The 16,578-nt window shown below is 35.7% G+C and overlaps 1 protein-coding gene across 2 annotated transcripts in view; it reads right to left on the bottom strand.

Moving 5' to 3' along the window:
- Window positions 1–16,578, bottom strand: part of WDR70 (WD repeat domain 70) — a 377,617-nt gene that overhangs the window by 52,954 nt on the left and 308,085 nt on the right. The window contains exons 11-13 of one of the 2 annotated variants that reach the window (XM_073236962.1): window positions 15,629–15,728; window positions 12,878–12,962; window positions 11,433–11,472 (exon numbers count right to left, since the gene is read on the bottom strand). In XM_073236962.1, coding sequence (XP_073093063.1) covers window positions 11,433–11,472; window positions 12,878–12,962; window positions 15,629–15,728 — 225 coding nt within the window. Of the gene's footprint in view, window positions 1–11,432; window positions 11,572–12,877; window positions 12,963–15,628; window positions 15,729–16,578 lie in introns of both variants that reach the window. The other variant, XM_037002306.2, reaches the window with a different exon arrangement.

Raw genomic sequence — 16,578 nt, forward strand, 5'->3', positions numbered from 1 at the left:
GAGATCTTCTCAATCTTCCCCCTTCCTTGCCCCAAATAATTCTCTGATAAACCAGACAGAAATCCTACAGGGAAAAGAAAAAATGCTATAGCACTTTTATAAAAGGTTGCTGCAGAAAAAACAAACAAGGAAAAGTATTGCTCTTATACTGGCCATAAATATCTGGGTACAGAGGCACAGATTATACTTCTTAAAAATTAGCATACAATTATCAAATTAATTCCCACCAAATCCATGGAAAATGCAGTTATTAAAATCAGTTCATTTACAGCCTATGCTCTAAAATTAATGTAACTGCTAAAGAGCAAAAATCTGGAACCTGGTAGTTGTCCTTGGCACTAAATGAATTACATCTGTATCTGATAGACTTGCCTAAAGAGTTTTATCATGAGAAAAAGTTCTCAGAGAAAATGGAAGGTCTCTTGCATGAGAAAATTAAATACAATCTTCTTCATCTAATTCAAAGGACTAAATGCTAGTTCCTCCAATCTTACTATTTGAGAAGACTTTAGAAAGGCAAATAAAGCACAAATAATGACTGAAGAGATTCAGGTAATCATTCTTATTAAATAATGACTGCAGAGATTCAGGTAATCATTCTTATTAATGACAGTCTGAGAGCAGGAAACAGAAGGCTGAAGTTGGAGTCCACAGGGTGAGTGACACCAGTGGGGGGTCCTACAGGCAAATACCCAAAAGGCCCCGTACCACAGTGATCCACCTAGAAGCAGCACTTACTGGAGGCACATTCCCAAAATTCTAGCTTCCCACTGATGGGCAAAAAAATGGGTTGCAGCTGTGCCAAGATACAGAGCCCAGGCCTGAGAGAGGCCTAGAGCACTGGAGCCTCAAGCAAGTCAGTGCAGCGAAGAGCAAACTTTGTCTCGTTAGATCACATATTATCATCTATTATGGGGGCCCAGTTGTGCAAAAACTTGTGAAGCACTACCTCATGTCATCTCTCTCAATTTATAGACCCAGGCCCTTTACCCTTCCTCTTCTATCAATAATTAGAGATGGGTGTAAATAATCATACATCCTTTGTTTATATAAATAAATAGTTTATATAAATATATAAATAGTTTTATCCTATTTATCTGAATAGGATAAAACTATTACATCCCAAACTACTAGAAAGAAATATATATGATCACATCTTGGAAATCATCAAGTATGTAAAACCAAAACAATACAGGAAAAGCTAAATCTTCAAGATGAACCTTACAGGATATGTAAAATACTACTTATCTTAATACAGTTAGGTAAAGATGTTTTACAAATCATACTCTTTTATTTAACCTTTTGGGTATCTCACAACCTCCCCTCATACAAGACACAGTATTATCTGTCACTCCAAAAAAGGAAAAAAACACTATCCTGGGATATGTGTTAATTATAGACCTCTTTCGTCCCCACACTATATATAATTGTGAAGGTTTGGCCAGAGTTCTGATAGAACAGCTGGAAAACTTGTTACCAAAGATTGTTCATCAAATTCAGGTTGGGAGAGGAAAAACTGTCCTGGAAAATCCTACAAGATATAACATCCTTCATTTGGCCTTCTATTGCAGGGGTGGGAGAGCATTACATGGTGCAGGGGTTAGATAATAGAGTACTTGTCATTACTGTATTATAAGTTTATATATTTCATAAAGAATAAGGTGTCATTTTTAACATTTAAACATCTACAAAACCAAGTTTTCCTTTTTTGATATTTTGTAGAGAAGTCAAGTATGGTTTCTCCTGTAGGGTTGCATTATCTAGTAGCTGATTTTTCATCCAGTCTTGCCACTCATGGCAAACATGTCCATACAAGGTAATGTAAATAAGTTTAAATATCAATTAAATAACACACCAAACTCTTGTGTAGAGAAGGAAAAGAGTTTCTATTTAATCAAAAGAAAAACACTGACTGTTTCCCCTGTTTTGAAAGTCTAGAAATGGAAGCAAAACAGAAAACAGAAAACATTTCCTTGAAAATACTGACACCAGTAAGTAGTAGATGCCTTGTAATACAGCCTGTTAACATGGTTAAATGCCACTAGAAAATGGACAAACTATTAAACTAGACAAGGTTTCCTTTTGGTCCTCATTCTTATGCTTTCAATGATTTATGAAGCCTAAAGTAGCATGTGATTGGCCCTTCATCTCAACATGTCTCTCCAACTGAGATCAATGTCAAATGGATAGATTAGCAAATAGATAATTATAGGAAAAGGCAACTCAGTATAGGTTTTGAATCTGGAATCCTACAGTAAACATTACTTCAAAGAAGAGAATGGCTGAGAAGCTTGCATCAAAGGTAACTGAAATGTTGAGAAAATATGACCCAAAAGGAAATGTTAACAACAATTACGTCTGGTTCACTTAAACAAGGGATGACCGAACAGTAACTTTATAATCTTCCAGGAAATAAGGAATGTTAACCAGCTGTTCTCTAACTCCTTGAGGACTAGAGTAAAGGCTGTGGACTCTAAGCAGGAGAATGTGAGGTTTAGTGTAAAGAGAAAAAAGGTCTGGTGATAAGGGATAGATATCACAAACAGGAATGAACTCTTTGGGGGAGTTTGTAGAATCTTCTGTTAAAAGTAAATCTAATTTTCATATAAGAGAGTTAAGCCATAGACCTCAGGTAAGCAAGGATTATTATCTTCCAGGTACTCTGGAAGATAATACTGAGAAACAGAGCCAAGTATGCTTGATGGCAAATGGCAGCTAATTATGCAAAAACCAGTAGCTTTGTCTATGGCATAGTTACATCAAGGGAACATACCAGCAAAGTAAGAAAGGTAACTCACACTAGCATCAATGACATTGTTTTATTTCCTACAATATAAAAGTCCCTGCAAATGTGCAGCAATCTTAGAAGCTTCCTCCTAGGCATATGTGCTGAAATTTGTATGATTTCATTGTATGCTTTCTATCACCATTGTAATTTTTTTAATTAAAAAAAAGATCTCCTGGTTTGGGGTGAGATAGAGGAAACGTTCCTCTCAGTCTCTCCCTCTGAATGCAGTTCAAAACCTGGAAAGAAGGCATGGAACACCTGAGTATTCTGAAAAGTGAACAGTAGTAGGTAGATGGGAAAATCACTGAAGTATCACTCCATTTCCATGATCATTTCCTCACTCTGGTATTCCACCCTATTCAGCCCCTCAGATCTGTGATGAACAAAATATCAACATTTTAAATAAAGACAGCATCAGTCCTAGTTTTCTTTTTGCCTGAGGCTTAAATACAGCTTGACACAGCAGAGTTACTGATCCCATTTTTATTTAAAAATATTGGTATTTTATTCATTATGGATTTTTTCATTAATTTTGATTTTTTTTAAAATGTTGCATTAAAATGTCATTTACCTTGATCACTGACTTTTTTCATACTTCTTTAAATTTTAGGCTTGAGCCTGACCCTTGTCCTGGTTCAGCTTCAACATATATCCCACTCTCTTACACAAAAATTAGCTCAAAATGGACCACAGACCTAAATGTGAAACACCAAACTTTTAGAACACAAAAGAAATAGGGGTCAAGGAGTTCTTAGATGTGACATCAAAAGTTTACTTTACAAAAGAAAAAACTGATAAATGAGATTTTATCAAAATTAAAATGTTTTGCCTTATAAAAATGCTCTTAAGAAAAAGAAAAAAGCAACCTACTGGGAGAAAATATTTGAAAAATCATATCTCACAAAAGGAACCAAATTATATAAAGTACTCTTAAAACTTAATAGTAAGAAAACAAATTACCTGATTTTAAAATGGGCAAAAAATATGAACAAGTACTTCACCAAAGAGGTATAATAATGGAAAAACGAACACATTAAGATATTCAACATCATTGCCCATTAGGAAAATACAAATTGTACTATAATGAGATAGTACTCTACACCTATTAGAACATATTAAGTAAAAAATGTCAACAATACAAAGTGTTGGTGAGGATGTGGAGCAAGTGGAAAACAAATACTGTTGGTGAGAATGCAAAATGGTATAGCAACTCTAGAATGGCTTGGCACTTTCTTATGAAAATAAACTTATAATCACTATATGATCTAGTAAGCCTATCCTTAGTATTTACCCTAGAGAAATGAAGACTTAATGTTCACACAAAAGCCTACATATGAATGCTTACAGCAACTCTTTCCATAATCTCCAAAAACTGGAAATAATGGAACTGCTTTAATAGATAAACAAACTGTGTTATATCCATATAGTGGGATACTACTCAGCAATAAAAATGTAGCAGACTATGAATACACATAATGACCTGGATGAATCTCCAAAGCATTTTAAAGAAAGAAGTCAGTCTAAAGGGTTACATACTGTATGAGTCCATTTATAAGATATTCTTGAAAAAGCAACTCTATAGCTATGGAGAACAGATCAGTGAACACTGGGGGTTAGGAGTAGGAAGAGGGAAGAGGTGAGAGTGTGATATGGAGGGATAGCACAAAGGAGTTTTATGAGGGGTTTTAGGAACTTTTCTGTATCTTGATTGTGTTCCTGGTGGCTACACGAATCTACATGTGTTAAAAAAATCACAGACCTGTACACTTTAAAACAAGATCAATTTCACTGTACAACTTTAAAAAATAATACCAAAGAATTAGCACTAAACTAGTTTCTGTCATTTTCAGACTCAATAAAGTAGATGTTAACAGTTAAAACCACCATGAAATTGGTGGTTGCTTTTCTTTCTACTCTCATGTGCCTACAGATGAGCACTCGGTTGCATTCTTCAAATACTGAGTACTGTCCTGGAACATCCACAGCATGACACCTTTAGGTGCAATGAGAACTGAGAAGTCATTTATCAAGTCTTACTGATACCAGCCCACCTTGGGCACTGGGAAGCTAACTTCGTAGGGGATTCACAGCTGAGGTCTGGTTATTGTTTAAATTGAACTCTGGTGTGTTTGCTTCATACTGCAGGAAATCCCAAGAAAGGGTTTAGTAATCCAAATCAGGAAAGCAGCAAAAATGCAGTATTGTTTATCATCACAGCCCAGTGGCATCTCCTTTCTTCAGTGATTAAAGAAAGTACTCCTACAGAAGTTCTTCCTGACAGTAAAGCATGGTTCCAATAGCCATGCTGGAAGTTAGCTCTTGAGCCCAGAAAAGGTAGTGCTGGCAGAAGAACTATCTAAGTGCTGCACTGGCAGATTTACATGAAAACTCCATCATCTTCTACTTATTCCCAAGTTCCCTATCAGATATTCATACCTGTCAGAAGACTAGGAAACAACCAGTGCTTGTACACCCTGGCTTTCTGATCTCAATGAACAAATGCTCCATATGCCCTATAGTATATTGCCTTCTCACTTGGCTAGGGAAAAATACACATATTTTATTAAATATAAAGTATTAATCAAGATCCATCTAGAATCTGCACTGCCTTACTACTCCTAAGAAAATGAATTACAGAAAAAATTCATAAGCAGATACCACTTTATTCAAAATGCATTTAATGCAATTGCTATACCTAGTCAACCAGCTGCCTTATTGTTCTTTAATAAAAATCAGATAATGGAAAGCTAGTTAATTCAAAGCCTGTTTTTTCCATACCCTTGTGCTTCACATTAACTGTATTTCAGAAGGCAGAGAAGTGCCAAATGCAGTCTTTCTTGCAAGTTCATTTCCAATTGGCATTTGCACTGCTGATAGCTCAAGTGCCCTCTGTGTACTATTCCTTCTATGATCCTGACTAGGCAAAGACACCACTTGACTCCTTAATTTCTAGAAAACTTTTAAAGAGGTGCAATTCTGCCTGAGGTGGCACTTTATATCAACCAGACAAATCATTAGTCTACTCCCAGTATGAAATGGAAGAACAGATGAGTTCCTTAACTTCTTTAGAGACAAGCTTTCATAGGCATAGCCTCATTTATTGGTTTGGAGTGAATTTCCAGATAACATATCTATATTCAAATGTAAGAACAAAGATACATTCCAAAATCAATTCTGAGGACTTCTGGAATATCCATTAATTTTAATGACCTTTCTGTTCTCCACATGTACAAATAATGGAGGACGACTGTAGTCTGAATGGTCAGCATGTCCTTTACACTTATAAGTTAAGATAAATACTAACTTTGTGCAGGTTCTCTTATTTCATGGCTCCCTTATATTCACTTTTTCTTCTTCTTCAATCTCTTTGGATTTAAAAATAAATAGTCTCTACCAAGAAACTTTTTATTTGTAATGTAAAATGAAAGTGGTAATACTTTCATTTTGTATGTCATTTTATAGGTTAACACAGTAACTTTCTTGGACATCAAATTTTATTAATTTAAATGTCATATCTGGGCATAATCTATGGGTGATGCCATTAGATATATTTAATTTCTTAATGATCTTCCTATATGTCAATTTTTTAGATTCAATATTGTCTTGCCAATGGGCTTCAGCCCCGGGCAAGTTTGCTATGGATTCAGTGTGACCAAAGAAATTGACAGCAAAATGTTCTTTGGGGTGAAAGGCTTTATTACCTGGCTTGTTCTCCAGCGGTAGGTCGAGCACTAGCATCTCTGCCTCTGCCCAGAGCACTGGGCCAAGCTCTCTCTCTATAGCACAATAATAGCTTATCGCCTAAAGATGTGGAAGCGGCAGCCCAGCAACAGGCCGGTTACATCATCAGGTGGTTTAAGTTCAGTGAGGACCCTGGCCACAGGAACCCCAACTTCCCCACAATATGTCCTCTTACAATCAGAAAAAAAACAAAATGCTAATCTGATTTAGTTTTCTTTAAAATGTATATATGATGAATCAGATCTTAAAAGGTGAGGAAAAATCCAGGCGATGCTGCAGTTGTAGCTGCATCCATCCCACCGTTTCCTGGACTTGCCATTGGAATGAAGAAGGAGATATCTAAGCTGGCCTGTGCTTTCAGTAAAACAACAAATTTGACTGGATCTATACTGTTGGAACTCAACCAAGAATTAGGAGAAGTGCAAGTTGTAGCGCTCCAAAATCTTACAACTACAGACTATCTACTGTTAAAAGAACATATGGGATGTGAACAGTTCCCAGGAATGGGTTGTTTTAATTTGTCTGTTTTAATTTCTCTCAGACTGTTCAAGTACAGTTGGACAATATCCATCATATCATAGACAAATTTTCACAAATGCCTAGGGTGCCTAACTGGTTTTCTTGGCTTTACTGGAGATGGCTGGTAATTAAAGATCTGCTTTGGTTATGTAACTGTATTCCTATTATGTTAATGTGTGTGCGCAATTTAATTAGTAGTTTAAAACCTATACATGCTTAAGTTACTCTACAAGAAGATATGTCAAAGAAATAATCAATCCTCCTATGTTTTCTTCCGTCTACTACCTCTATAGCTTTTCTTCTTCCTTCCTAATTACAACCCTTAAATAGAATTTGTGCCTCATATCGAATTTACCGAGTATCATAATTCCTCCAAGTGGTAAAGATACCTCAAGACAAATGCTGGGCATAGAAGCCACAGGGCATAAATCTGCAAAGAAGTAAAAAGCTACCCTTTTCAAACAATATGGCTTCTCTCTCACTTACCAACTTTACATCTCCCTGTATGGCCCCGGAAGATAACTGGTTAGCCAGAGACGGGTAAGATTCCTCAAGGGAGGAACAACCTAAGACAGGCACAGTTGCAGGGGAGCCATCAGGTGAGAAATTGGGGATCAACAGTGGTGAGGCTTAGAACCTCACCCCCCCTGTTTTGAGAGAAATCTTCTGCATCCGTGGATGTTTTAATGCCCTTGTCTAGCTTGGATTAACACATAGTCTACAGGCACACACCTGATCATCTACATTTGCTCTCTTACAACACTAAACTATGTTTTCCACCTTTATCTTGCATCTACCTACCACTTCAGCATTTTATTAAAAATTAAAAAAATAATAATAATAAAGGGAGAAATGTGGGATCCACATATAAATCAAGTATAAAAATCAAATGAATATTCATATTTGACCTGATTATTTATAGTTCATAATGCGTGATCAAAACCGAAAGTTTCTGTGATGACTGCCCTTGTACTGTTCACCATGTAAGAACTTATTCACTATGTAAGAATTTGTTCACCATGTAAGAACTTGTTCGTTATGCTTCAGAAGATTGGAGACTGATGAGAATTAGGCTTGGGGTGGATTAATGATTGTGCATTGAGCATTGACTCCCCTATACAGAATTTTATTGTTAACAACCATTTGATCAATAAATATGAGAGATGCCCTCTCAAAAAAAAAAAGGTAAGGAAAAATAATGTGAATTTAAGTTCTCTCCAGAACATCACCTAATTATATAAAGGAAAGTTATAGTTGATGTCTGCATGAAAATTTTTTTTTAATACAATATGGGTAGCACTTTCTCCTCTATATATATAACAGGCTATCTCTATAGTCAAGCATATGGGTCTTAACTGAGAAATTTTCCCCTCCTTTCGGTAAATACATAAACTGTGACTTAATTAGCATAATTTAAACAATCAGATTATTTTTCAACCCATACCCATGATGATAAGGGACAGGAATATAGCTTATAGTAAGTAAAGTAAATAAATAAGTAGATAGATAGATACATAAATCTGGTAGAAAAACTTCAAGTTCCCCCTATCATTTAGGCGATGGCCTGAACTAATGTTAATAACAAATAGAAAAGCCATTATTTTTATTTCATTTTCCTCCATTTAATGAAGATAAAAATAATTGATAAAATTCCAGGAAGGCAGATCTAGAATATATACTTCCTCTAACTGTAGAGTTGGCTCCATGAAAAAAATAGTAAGATTTCAAACTGACAGAAAAAAAACTCATATTTGACATTCTGATGTTTCTTTTTAAAAGAATGTAGATGAGGTATGCATAACCTAGATTTCATTTCTCACAGGAAGGGCATATTCCAGAGAACAAGTAATGGCATAAAAAGAAACAAAAACTTAAGATAATTCTTGTTCTTTGCTATCTGTTCTCTTGAGCAGTTATAAAAGTGTTCCTAAAGATAATCAAATATTCTTTACACAATCACAAATGAATTTTTTCTTCCTAAAAAGGCCTTTACTGCTATATTTCTAATGTTGCTACTAGGATTCTCAATCAACTTTGAAATGCCTAGGCAGTCTAGTTAAAAATGTCAAAGCAAATTTCCCTTCCCTTCCCTTCAGCGGCTTTATGCTAGATCAGCTATGGTAGATGCTGTAGCTATGTCTTAAAAATAAAGGTTTATTTTTATTCTTTTCCTCAGTTTGTTCAGTCAATGTTTACAGAAACAGAGGTCCCTCACCAAAGTATCTTTAACCAAGTAAACAAAATAGAAGAGAAGTCAGGATCAGGTGTGAAATGTCTGGCTTTTTTCCTTCCCAGATTTTTTATCTTTATGCAAAGGAATACCTACTATCCCTTTCAAATTATTGCCCAAAGAAACTAAGGTAAAGAGGCCACCACCTTAAATAATACAAGGTCAAACAACTTTATTTCACTATGCTTGGGCTGAAGTTTATAAATGGTAATATGCTAGTAAAACTGCATAAACTATATTCCTTGACTTATATTAGTTAAAAAGTAAATTCTATTAGCCATTTTGCAACAATATAGTTTAATGAAAAATAACTAAGCTAATAAGTTTACAGTTTATAATGTTCTGTTGTGTTCAGTATTCATATACAAATGAATGCCAAATCTTTTAAATTTAACCTTCACACCTCAATAAAAATTCACTGTCCTAAAACCTAGGTCTGAATGTGTCATTCCTTTGTTTAAAAAAAAAAGATAAAGTCACCTTCTTATTAATGTATACAAGATGAGTTTGCCTTGCCAACTCTAGATACTTCTCTCTTTCCTCACCTGTGCTCTACAACATGCATTACTTGTACCTCCCAAGCATACCATTTACTCACTCACTCAATACCTATTAAATGTCATCTAAGGGCCAAGAACTTCTAAACACTGAGAACATCACAGTGAATGAAAAAGACAAAGTTTTTGCTCTCAAAGGCTTACATCCTGGTGGAAGAGCACAAAAACAAATATACAATAGATGAGGTAGTGTTAAGTGCTATGAAGAAAAAGGTTCGGCTAGAAAAGCAACTCAAAGTAACACAGCAAACTGCATGTTCTGTATATTAAGAAACCTAGCATGTCTTTAAAAAAAGTGTAATCGCACTTCTACATCCCTTAATTTAGATTTTAATTTAAATTACAATTTAAAAACACAAAACCATGAGTTTTGTGAAATACATAGTCACTGAGAGGCATAACAGAACACAACTTACTTCTGGAACAACAAATAATAATAATTCTATTTTTTGAGATTAAAGCTGATAGAGCCAAAAGTCTTTTTCTTTCAGTTTAGTGTTTTAGTTGGCTCCCAGATGCACCCAAAAAGAAGTATTATTAGTGTTGGCACATTTCATACTATGTCATGCTATTAGAATCTATAAAACTTAAGTACTCATCTAGATTTAGTCTCATTATTATGTCATTGTCTCTATACCATGGTTTCAAATTAGGGCCTCTAAATTAAGGCTCCATAATAATAATAGAACATGAGAGACAGGAACTTTTCTACTGGTGATTTAAAAACAGTTGTTCAATTGTCTGAATCACCTAAGTACATAATAAGTCTCAACTGTTTACAAAGAGCTAAAATGACTGGAGAAATTTTATTAATGAAGGATTTGACAATGAGCCAAAGAAAATTTACAGACATTAACTGGCCTGTTTCATACTCAGAAAATAACAATAAATTTACCTTACCATCTAAATAATAATACATACTTTAAAAGACTTTAAAGGAATTCAGATTTTCCTCTGGGAATCCTATTATTATATTACATATGGCTCCTGTCTCAGGACATGAATGAATGAATGCAAGCATATTGGTATTTTAGTGCTTATATAAATCTGTAAAGAAAGCTAAAAGGTTTCTTTTTTTAAATATAGAAGTTAAATCTGAAATGTTTTAAACTTCCAAATATCCAAATAGAAATTAAGCTCAGTGAAAGCTGAGTCTTACCTTAATGACAACTCTGACAAGCAGAATTCTGTCAATGTTTTCAAAGTTTAGGCAACAATGATACACTTCATCATTTTTCTGTCTACAATTCCTGAATCCTCATGAACATGCACATTTTGGAAAGCTCCTTTCTTTATCCTACATACAATCAGTTTCTGCTCTCTGCAAACTGGTTGGCAGATGAGGGAAATATCTCTCCCCCAGCTAAAATCCTGACTGAAGTGTGGAATCATAGGAAATACTGGGTCAGGGGAAGGCAAAGAAGAGATCAGCTATTCTGCAATGTACTAATAATGTCTGTGTTGGAGAGAAAAACAGCTACCCTTGCACTGTAAGGCCAGGGCTTGTGTTCCTCTTACAAACCAAAATCAAAACAAAAGATGGCTGAAAGTAAACTTTATTTCATTGTCAAGGCTGTGGAGAAAAGAATATACATACCGCATCTGTGATGTCTATTTCATACACCCTTTGGAAAGTCCTGCGTTCAAAGAAAACAAGTTTGCCGCTGCCACATCCCCTTTGAACAGATGTACCAGTGACTATGAGTTTATCATCTGGACTGAAACAGCAGTCAGTCCTACAGACAGAAAGGGTTTGTAAGTATAAGCTTGTGACCCCACCACAGTGCAGCAATAATGAGTTCAATAAAATATAAACAACATTATTATAACAAAAGGTAACTCATATAGGGCTTACAATAAGTCACATAATAACATATATATATATATATATATATATATACACAAAATGTATCTTACAATAAGTCTCTAATACAAGAAATTATATAATAAGCACTTACATTAATTCATAGAATCTTCACAATAATCTTATAGGGTAGGTATTATTATCTCCATTTTACTGGAGGAGGATGAGGAAACTAAAGCAGAGAAAGAATAAACAAACTTTGCCCAAGATCACAAAAGTAACTGGTGCAGCTGGGACTCAAACTTAGGCAGACTGATTCTAGAATCTGTGCTTTTAACTTCCACATATTGCAATATTTTTTAATGTAAAGGAAGTGTGGGAAAATTTGAATATAGATATTGACTATGTCCATAGACAAACAGATACCATATGATTAATGCCTAAGTAGTGATTATTTTGACCAGTTTTGGAATTACTTTGTATCACAATCACCACTACCACCATCACCAAAAGATTTGAGTTTTGTCAAGTCAAGCACCATGAAATGAGGGGCAAATTGTACCACTGGAAACTAACTGATGTCTATGATTCAACAGCTCTTGTTATCAGAAGTCTGGCCACCTGGTTGTGAATAATCAAAGACATGATCCAAAAAAGTTATGTAGTTAGCATTACTTATAGCAGGTATAAGAGCTTGAAAATTCTTATCAGCTATATATATATATATATATATATATATATATAGTTCATGTTTGTTTGTCCATCTGTTTGTTTTAACAGATAAATGCCATGGGCAATACACCAGAGTTAGCCCTCTGTTCTTATACAGCTTCTTCTATTTGGTGCCTCCATTACCCTCCAGTTCTCCTGGTTGGTCATTATTTAGCACGGATGTGAAACTCTATTTCTACCAAAATAGAAAATTTTGCTTAGGCACCAACTGTACAACTTAGAGGTCAAATCCTACCTCAGCTGCCTCAGAAAAATCTTTAAATGCTTCAGTTGCCAATTTAGCATTTACACACATGAACATACATAATTTCAACTTTAAAACATTGTGTATAGTCTGATGTGCAAAGTGAAAAAGAAAAAGAAAATGTGTCTTTCAAAAAACGTATTTCAAATACTCTTCACATCCCTTTTCTAGATCTAAAAGACATATATGTCTTAACACTAAGGTGAAGAAATTTCTTTTCCATTCTCTTATGATTATCAAATATTTAAAATATGCTACTTACATTGGGAACATGGTGGGAAGCCCTGAGGCTGAAAAAAGTGGCCTGTTAAACTGTCGGATGTCCCATAATTTCAATGTATCATCACCTGATAGAGGAATGAGAAAGAAAAAAGAGAATGAATTATGCAAAAAGAACAAGTTACAAGTTTAGGATTTGCCAAACTTAGTGTATAACTGTTAGAAGGAAGAGGAATGGAAGAATGGAAGGAAAGGAGGAAGGAGGGAGATGCACATAAGCATGTTTTACTTGTTTAAACTGTGTGAAGAGCTTGAAAGCAGTAGTTGCAGGAACAGTAGAAAGATATTTAATAATCAATCGGCCTTCTAGAAATAACTTTCCAGAATGATGTAGCATCAGTAGGCTAAAAGGAACCCTGAAGAATCTACTCTGAAGAGTGATTTTAGAGCAGATGGTAGTTCGCCAGTGGTATATTTTAACATAACTTGGCTTCTTAAGAAGATAATAATTTAACAGCTATCAGGACTGAAAATAGTTCAATTCACAACAGATTCTTTTTCCCACTAGTGTGTAGATGAAGCTATCCATTAACATTAATGAGGGTAAGCAATGTGATTCCCTTCCCTGAAGTATTACCTCTACCTGTGACTATCATTCTTCACTTCACTATGGAATACAGCTTTGCCAAGTTATTTAAAATATATTGGATACTCTTTAGGAATTACATTTTTATACTTCTAAAGAGCTACTAATTCCTGACCAAAATGAAAGCCAAAACTCATACTAGGAATGTCTTTGCTGTTCTTTCTCCCCAGTGTCCACAGCTGAGATCTGCCTCAACCCCTAGGGTCCAACAAGGAATCAGTATCAGGTGCAAATGAGGTGAGTGGAGAGTTCAATAAAATCCCCATGCTCTCTCCAGTGACCCTTTCTCTCAAACCCAATTTATGGCAGGTGCACTAATTCACAACTGGCTGGACTAGGTACCTGCTTATACTAGCAGAACTTTGAAAGATTCACTTTTTTGCTTTTAGCCTTAAAAAAGTCCCACATCCCCACATTCTCAGACAAGAAGAAAACATTCATCTGCATTAAACAGTCTAGCTAATCTGGCAGGTTCTGGAGCTAGCAGGAGCAAACTAAGAACACCCAGGGACTGTTAGTATACTGAACAGATCTGTTTGTCATATTCATATTCATATGAAGGAAAATGATGAAATACAGTATACATATTGTATTGACAAGTTACCCAATAGTTATTAAAAGATGGAAGGGGAAGGCAAGAAGTATCACCAAAATGGTTTTGACTGAAATGGAGTTAGTCCTACACTTCAAAGGCAGTCAATTATCAACTGGGTGGGGGCTGACCTATTTTAGAAGCCAATGGGAAAAGTTTTCAAACTATACTTCCCTCTTATCCCCTCTTTTCTCCCTACCTTACCTTGGTGATTTGGGTATTCCACTCAAAAGAATCAAGAGTGAATGTGAGAATTTCTAAGTGGAATATTCACCGTTTGAAAAACTTTCCTAGAGGATTCAGATACACTCTTGGGGTAAAAACCACTGTTTCTAAGTAAAGAGTGCATAAAGTCTTAATTAAGGAGTCATCTCAGGATTCAAGTAGCAAGTTAGAACTGATGGACCAAAATACATATTTGATATATAACCACCTTGGCCATATATACCATAAATAGAAAATACATGTACATGTGCTCTGACTTTTATTTTTTAATTATATAAGTCAGGGTAGTTTGGGCATAACAGATAAGGCTTCTCTAAAGGAAAGAGAATCTGTATGAAGCACCAAGTGCAAATGGACATGCAATGGTTAAACTGAGGGGAAAGCTGTGCCAAGTCTCGTCATCTTCTCCTCATTTCCATTACTCTCTACACCAGGTTGTCAATTCTTTAAGGAAAGGAATCCTGTCTATGATGTTCACAGTTTATACCCAGCACTGAGCATCATGCTAGCTCAGAGTAGCTGCTCAATATGCAGTAGCTGAGTAAGTGAGTGAATGATAAAATGTGACATTGCTGGATTAATTTGGTCTACAGAGGAGAGGCTAAATCCTCTGTGATACTTAAAACACTTTGTAACATGGTTCCTGCTGATTCTTTTCTCTCCCACAAACAGGCTTACAGGAAGTTCCTCAGTCTTGTCCCTTACTTCCCCTTAATGCTGTGCTCTTAAGCTGCCTGCACTACTCTCTTATCTCCTTCTACAAACACAGTTTATCATGTGAGAAGATTTGGCAAAAAGTCGGAAATAACTTATATCCAATCACATGAGTGTGGATAAGTAAACATACAATATGACCATACAGAACTATGTAGCTATTATTTTAAAAAATAGCATCCAGGTATACAACTCTTAACTAATTGAGTTACAGTGTTTGAATTAAAAAAAAAATTGATGGTCATCAAACAGAAAACTTTGAAATACTAAACCCAGAATTAAAAAATGGCACAGAAAAAATGTAGAACATCATCTACAAAATTCTGTAAGGCAGAGGCAAAGGGCATCCTTGGAAGCTTCAATCTGATAGAATTTGAGGCTAAAATAATAAATTAAGCAAAAAATCACATTAAAAAAATTGTACTTGATACTTTTTAATAAAACAATATTGCCAAGTTGGAAATGCATTTTGATAGAAAAAAATAGACTGGCAAAGCTACATTAACAAAAGCATAGATAGCTTTACTAAGTACTAGGATATTAGTGTGACATTTGCTAGAATTAATTATCATTATTTTACATATAGAAACACATCAAAAAGAAAGTTTTTAACCCACCTCCACGAGAAGCAAGGACATTACCATCATAGGAAAAAGCCACACAAGAAGTATCTGTTCCCAGGTCATGAGCCTGTTTATAGTGGAATTTAGGATGAACCTGTTTGTAAAGACAAGCAAAGCATTAACATCTCATCTGAACTCAGATGACAACATTTTCATGGTAAGAAGAGTTCACTTTCATCCAGAAAATGATACATATCCACATGGAAAAAGCTACCTGTGAATAAAATGAGAGTTTCTGTCGCCAGGATTCTCACCTGGCCCTGGTTGACTAGCTCACTGCACACCTGTGGGCAATACATGGCTGTTGACTCTATATAAAGAGCTCCGCCCAGTACTCAGGGCCCGACATGGTAGCAGGGCTGCAAGGCTGCAGGAAAGCAGAGCAGAGCAGAGGCTGGAGTGGTGGCAGCACCAAAGACAGAGGCCCAGAGGATAGCTGTGTGGGCCAACTGTGCAGAGAGACCCAGAGGACGGCTGTGTGGGATGGCTGTGCAGACAGAGAGGCCCAGAGGACAGCTGTGCAGACAGAGGAGCCCAGAGGCAGAGACTGGCTTGCTGCCTGCAGACTCACTCTGAGTGAACGAGATTTTAGTGACTGACCTGCCACCCAGAAATAAAGTTGGGTATAACCCTTTCACCCCAAGAATGTTTTACTGTCATTTTCTTTGGTCACATTGAATCCATAGCGAACTTGCCTGGGGCTGATACCCATTGGCAAGACACTATCTCACCTCATTATAGTTCTGTTTACTCTGGGGGAAAAAAAAAATCAAGTCTTTTTAAAAACACCCATTGCTTTAATAAGGGGGAAAAAAGAGACAAAGTAAGTCCTAGTAGGAGGTATCTTTTAGACCGCCTTAGTAAGCTCTCAGCAACACAAGATTACCACTGCATTTAGTTCTTCCTCTACTTATAAAATCACTGGGACCATCTCCTATAATTAT

Source organism: Manis javanica, chromosome 1 (genome assembly GCF_040802235.1).
Source record: "Manis javanica isolate MJ-LG chromosome 1, MJ_LKY, whole genome shotgun sequence".
NCBI lineage: Eukaryota > Metazoa > Chordata > Mammalia > Pholidota > Manidae > Manis > Manis javanica.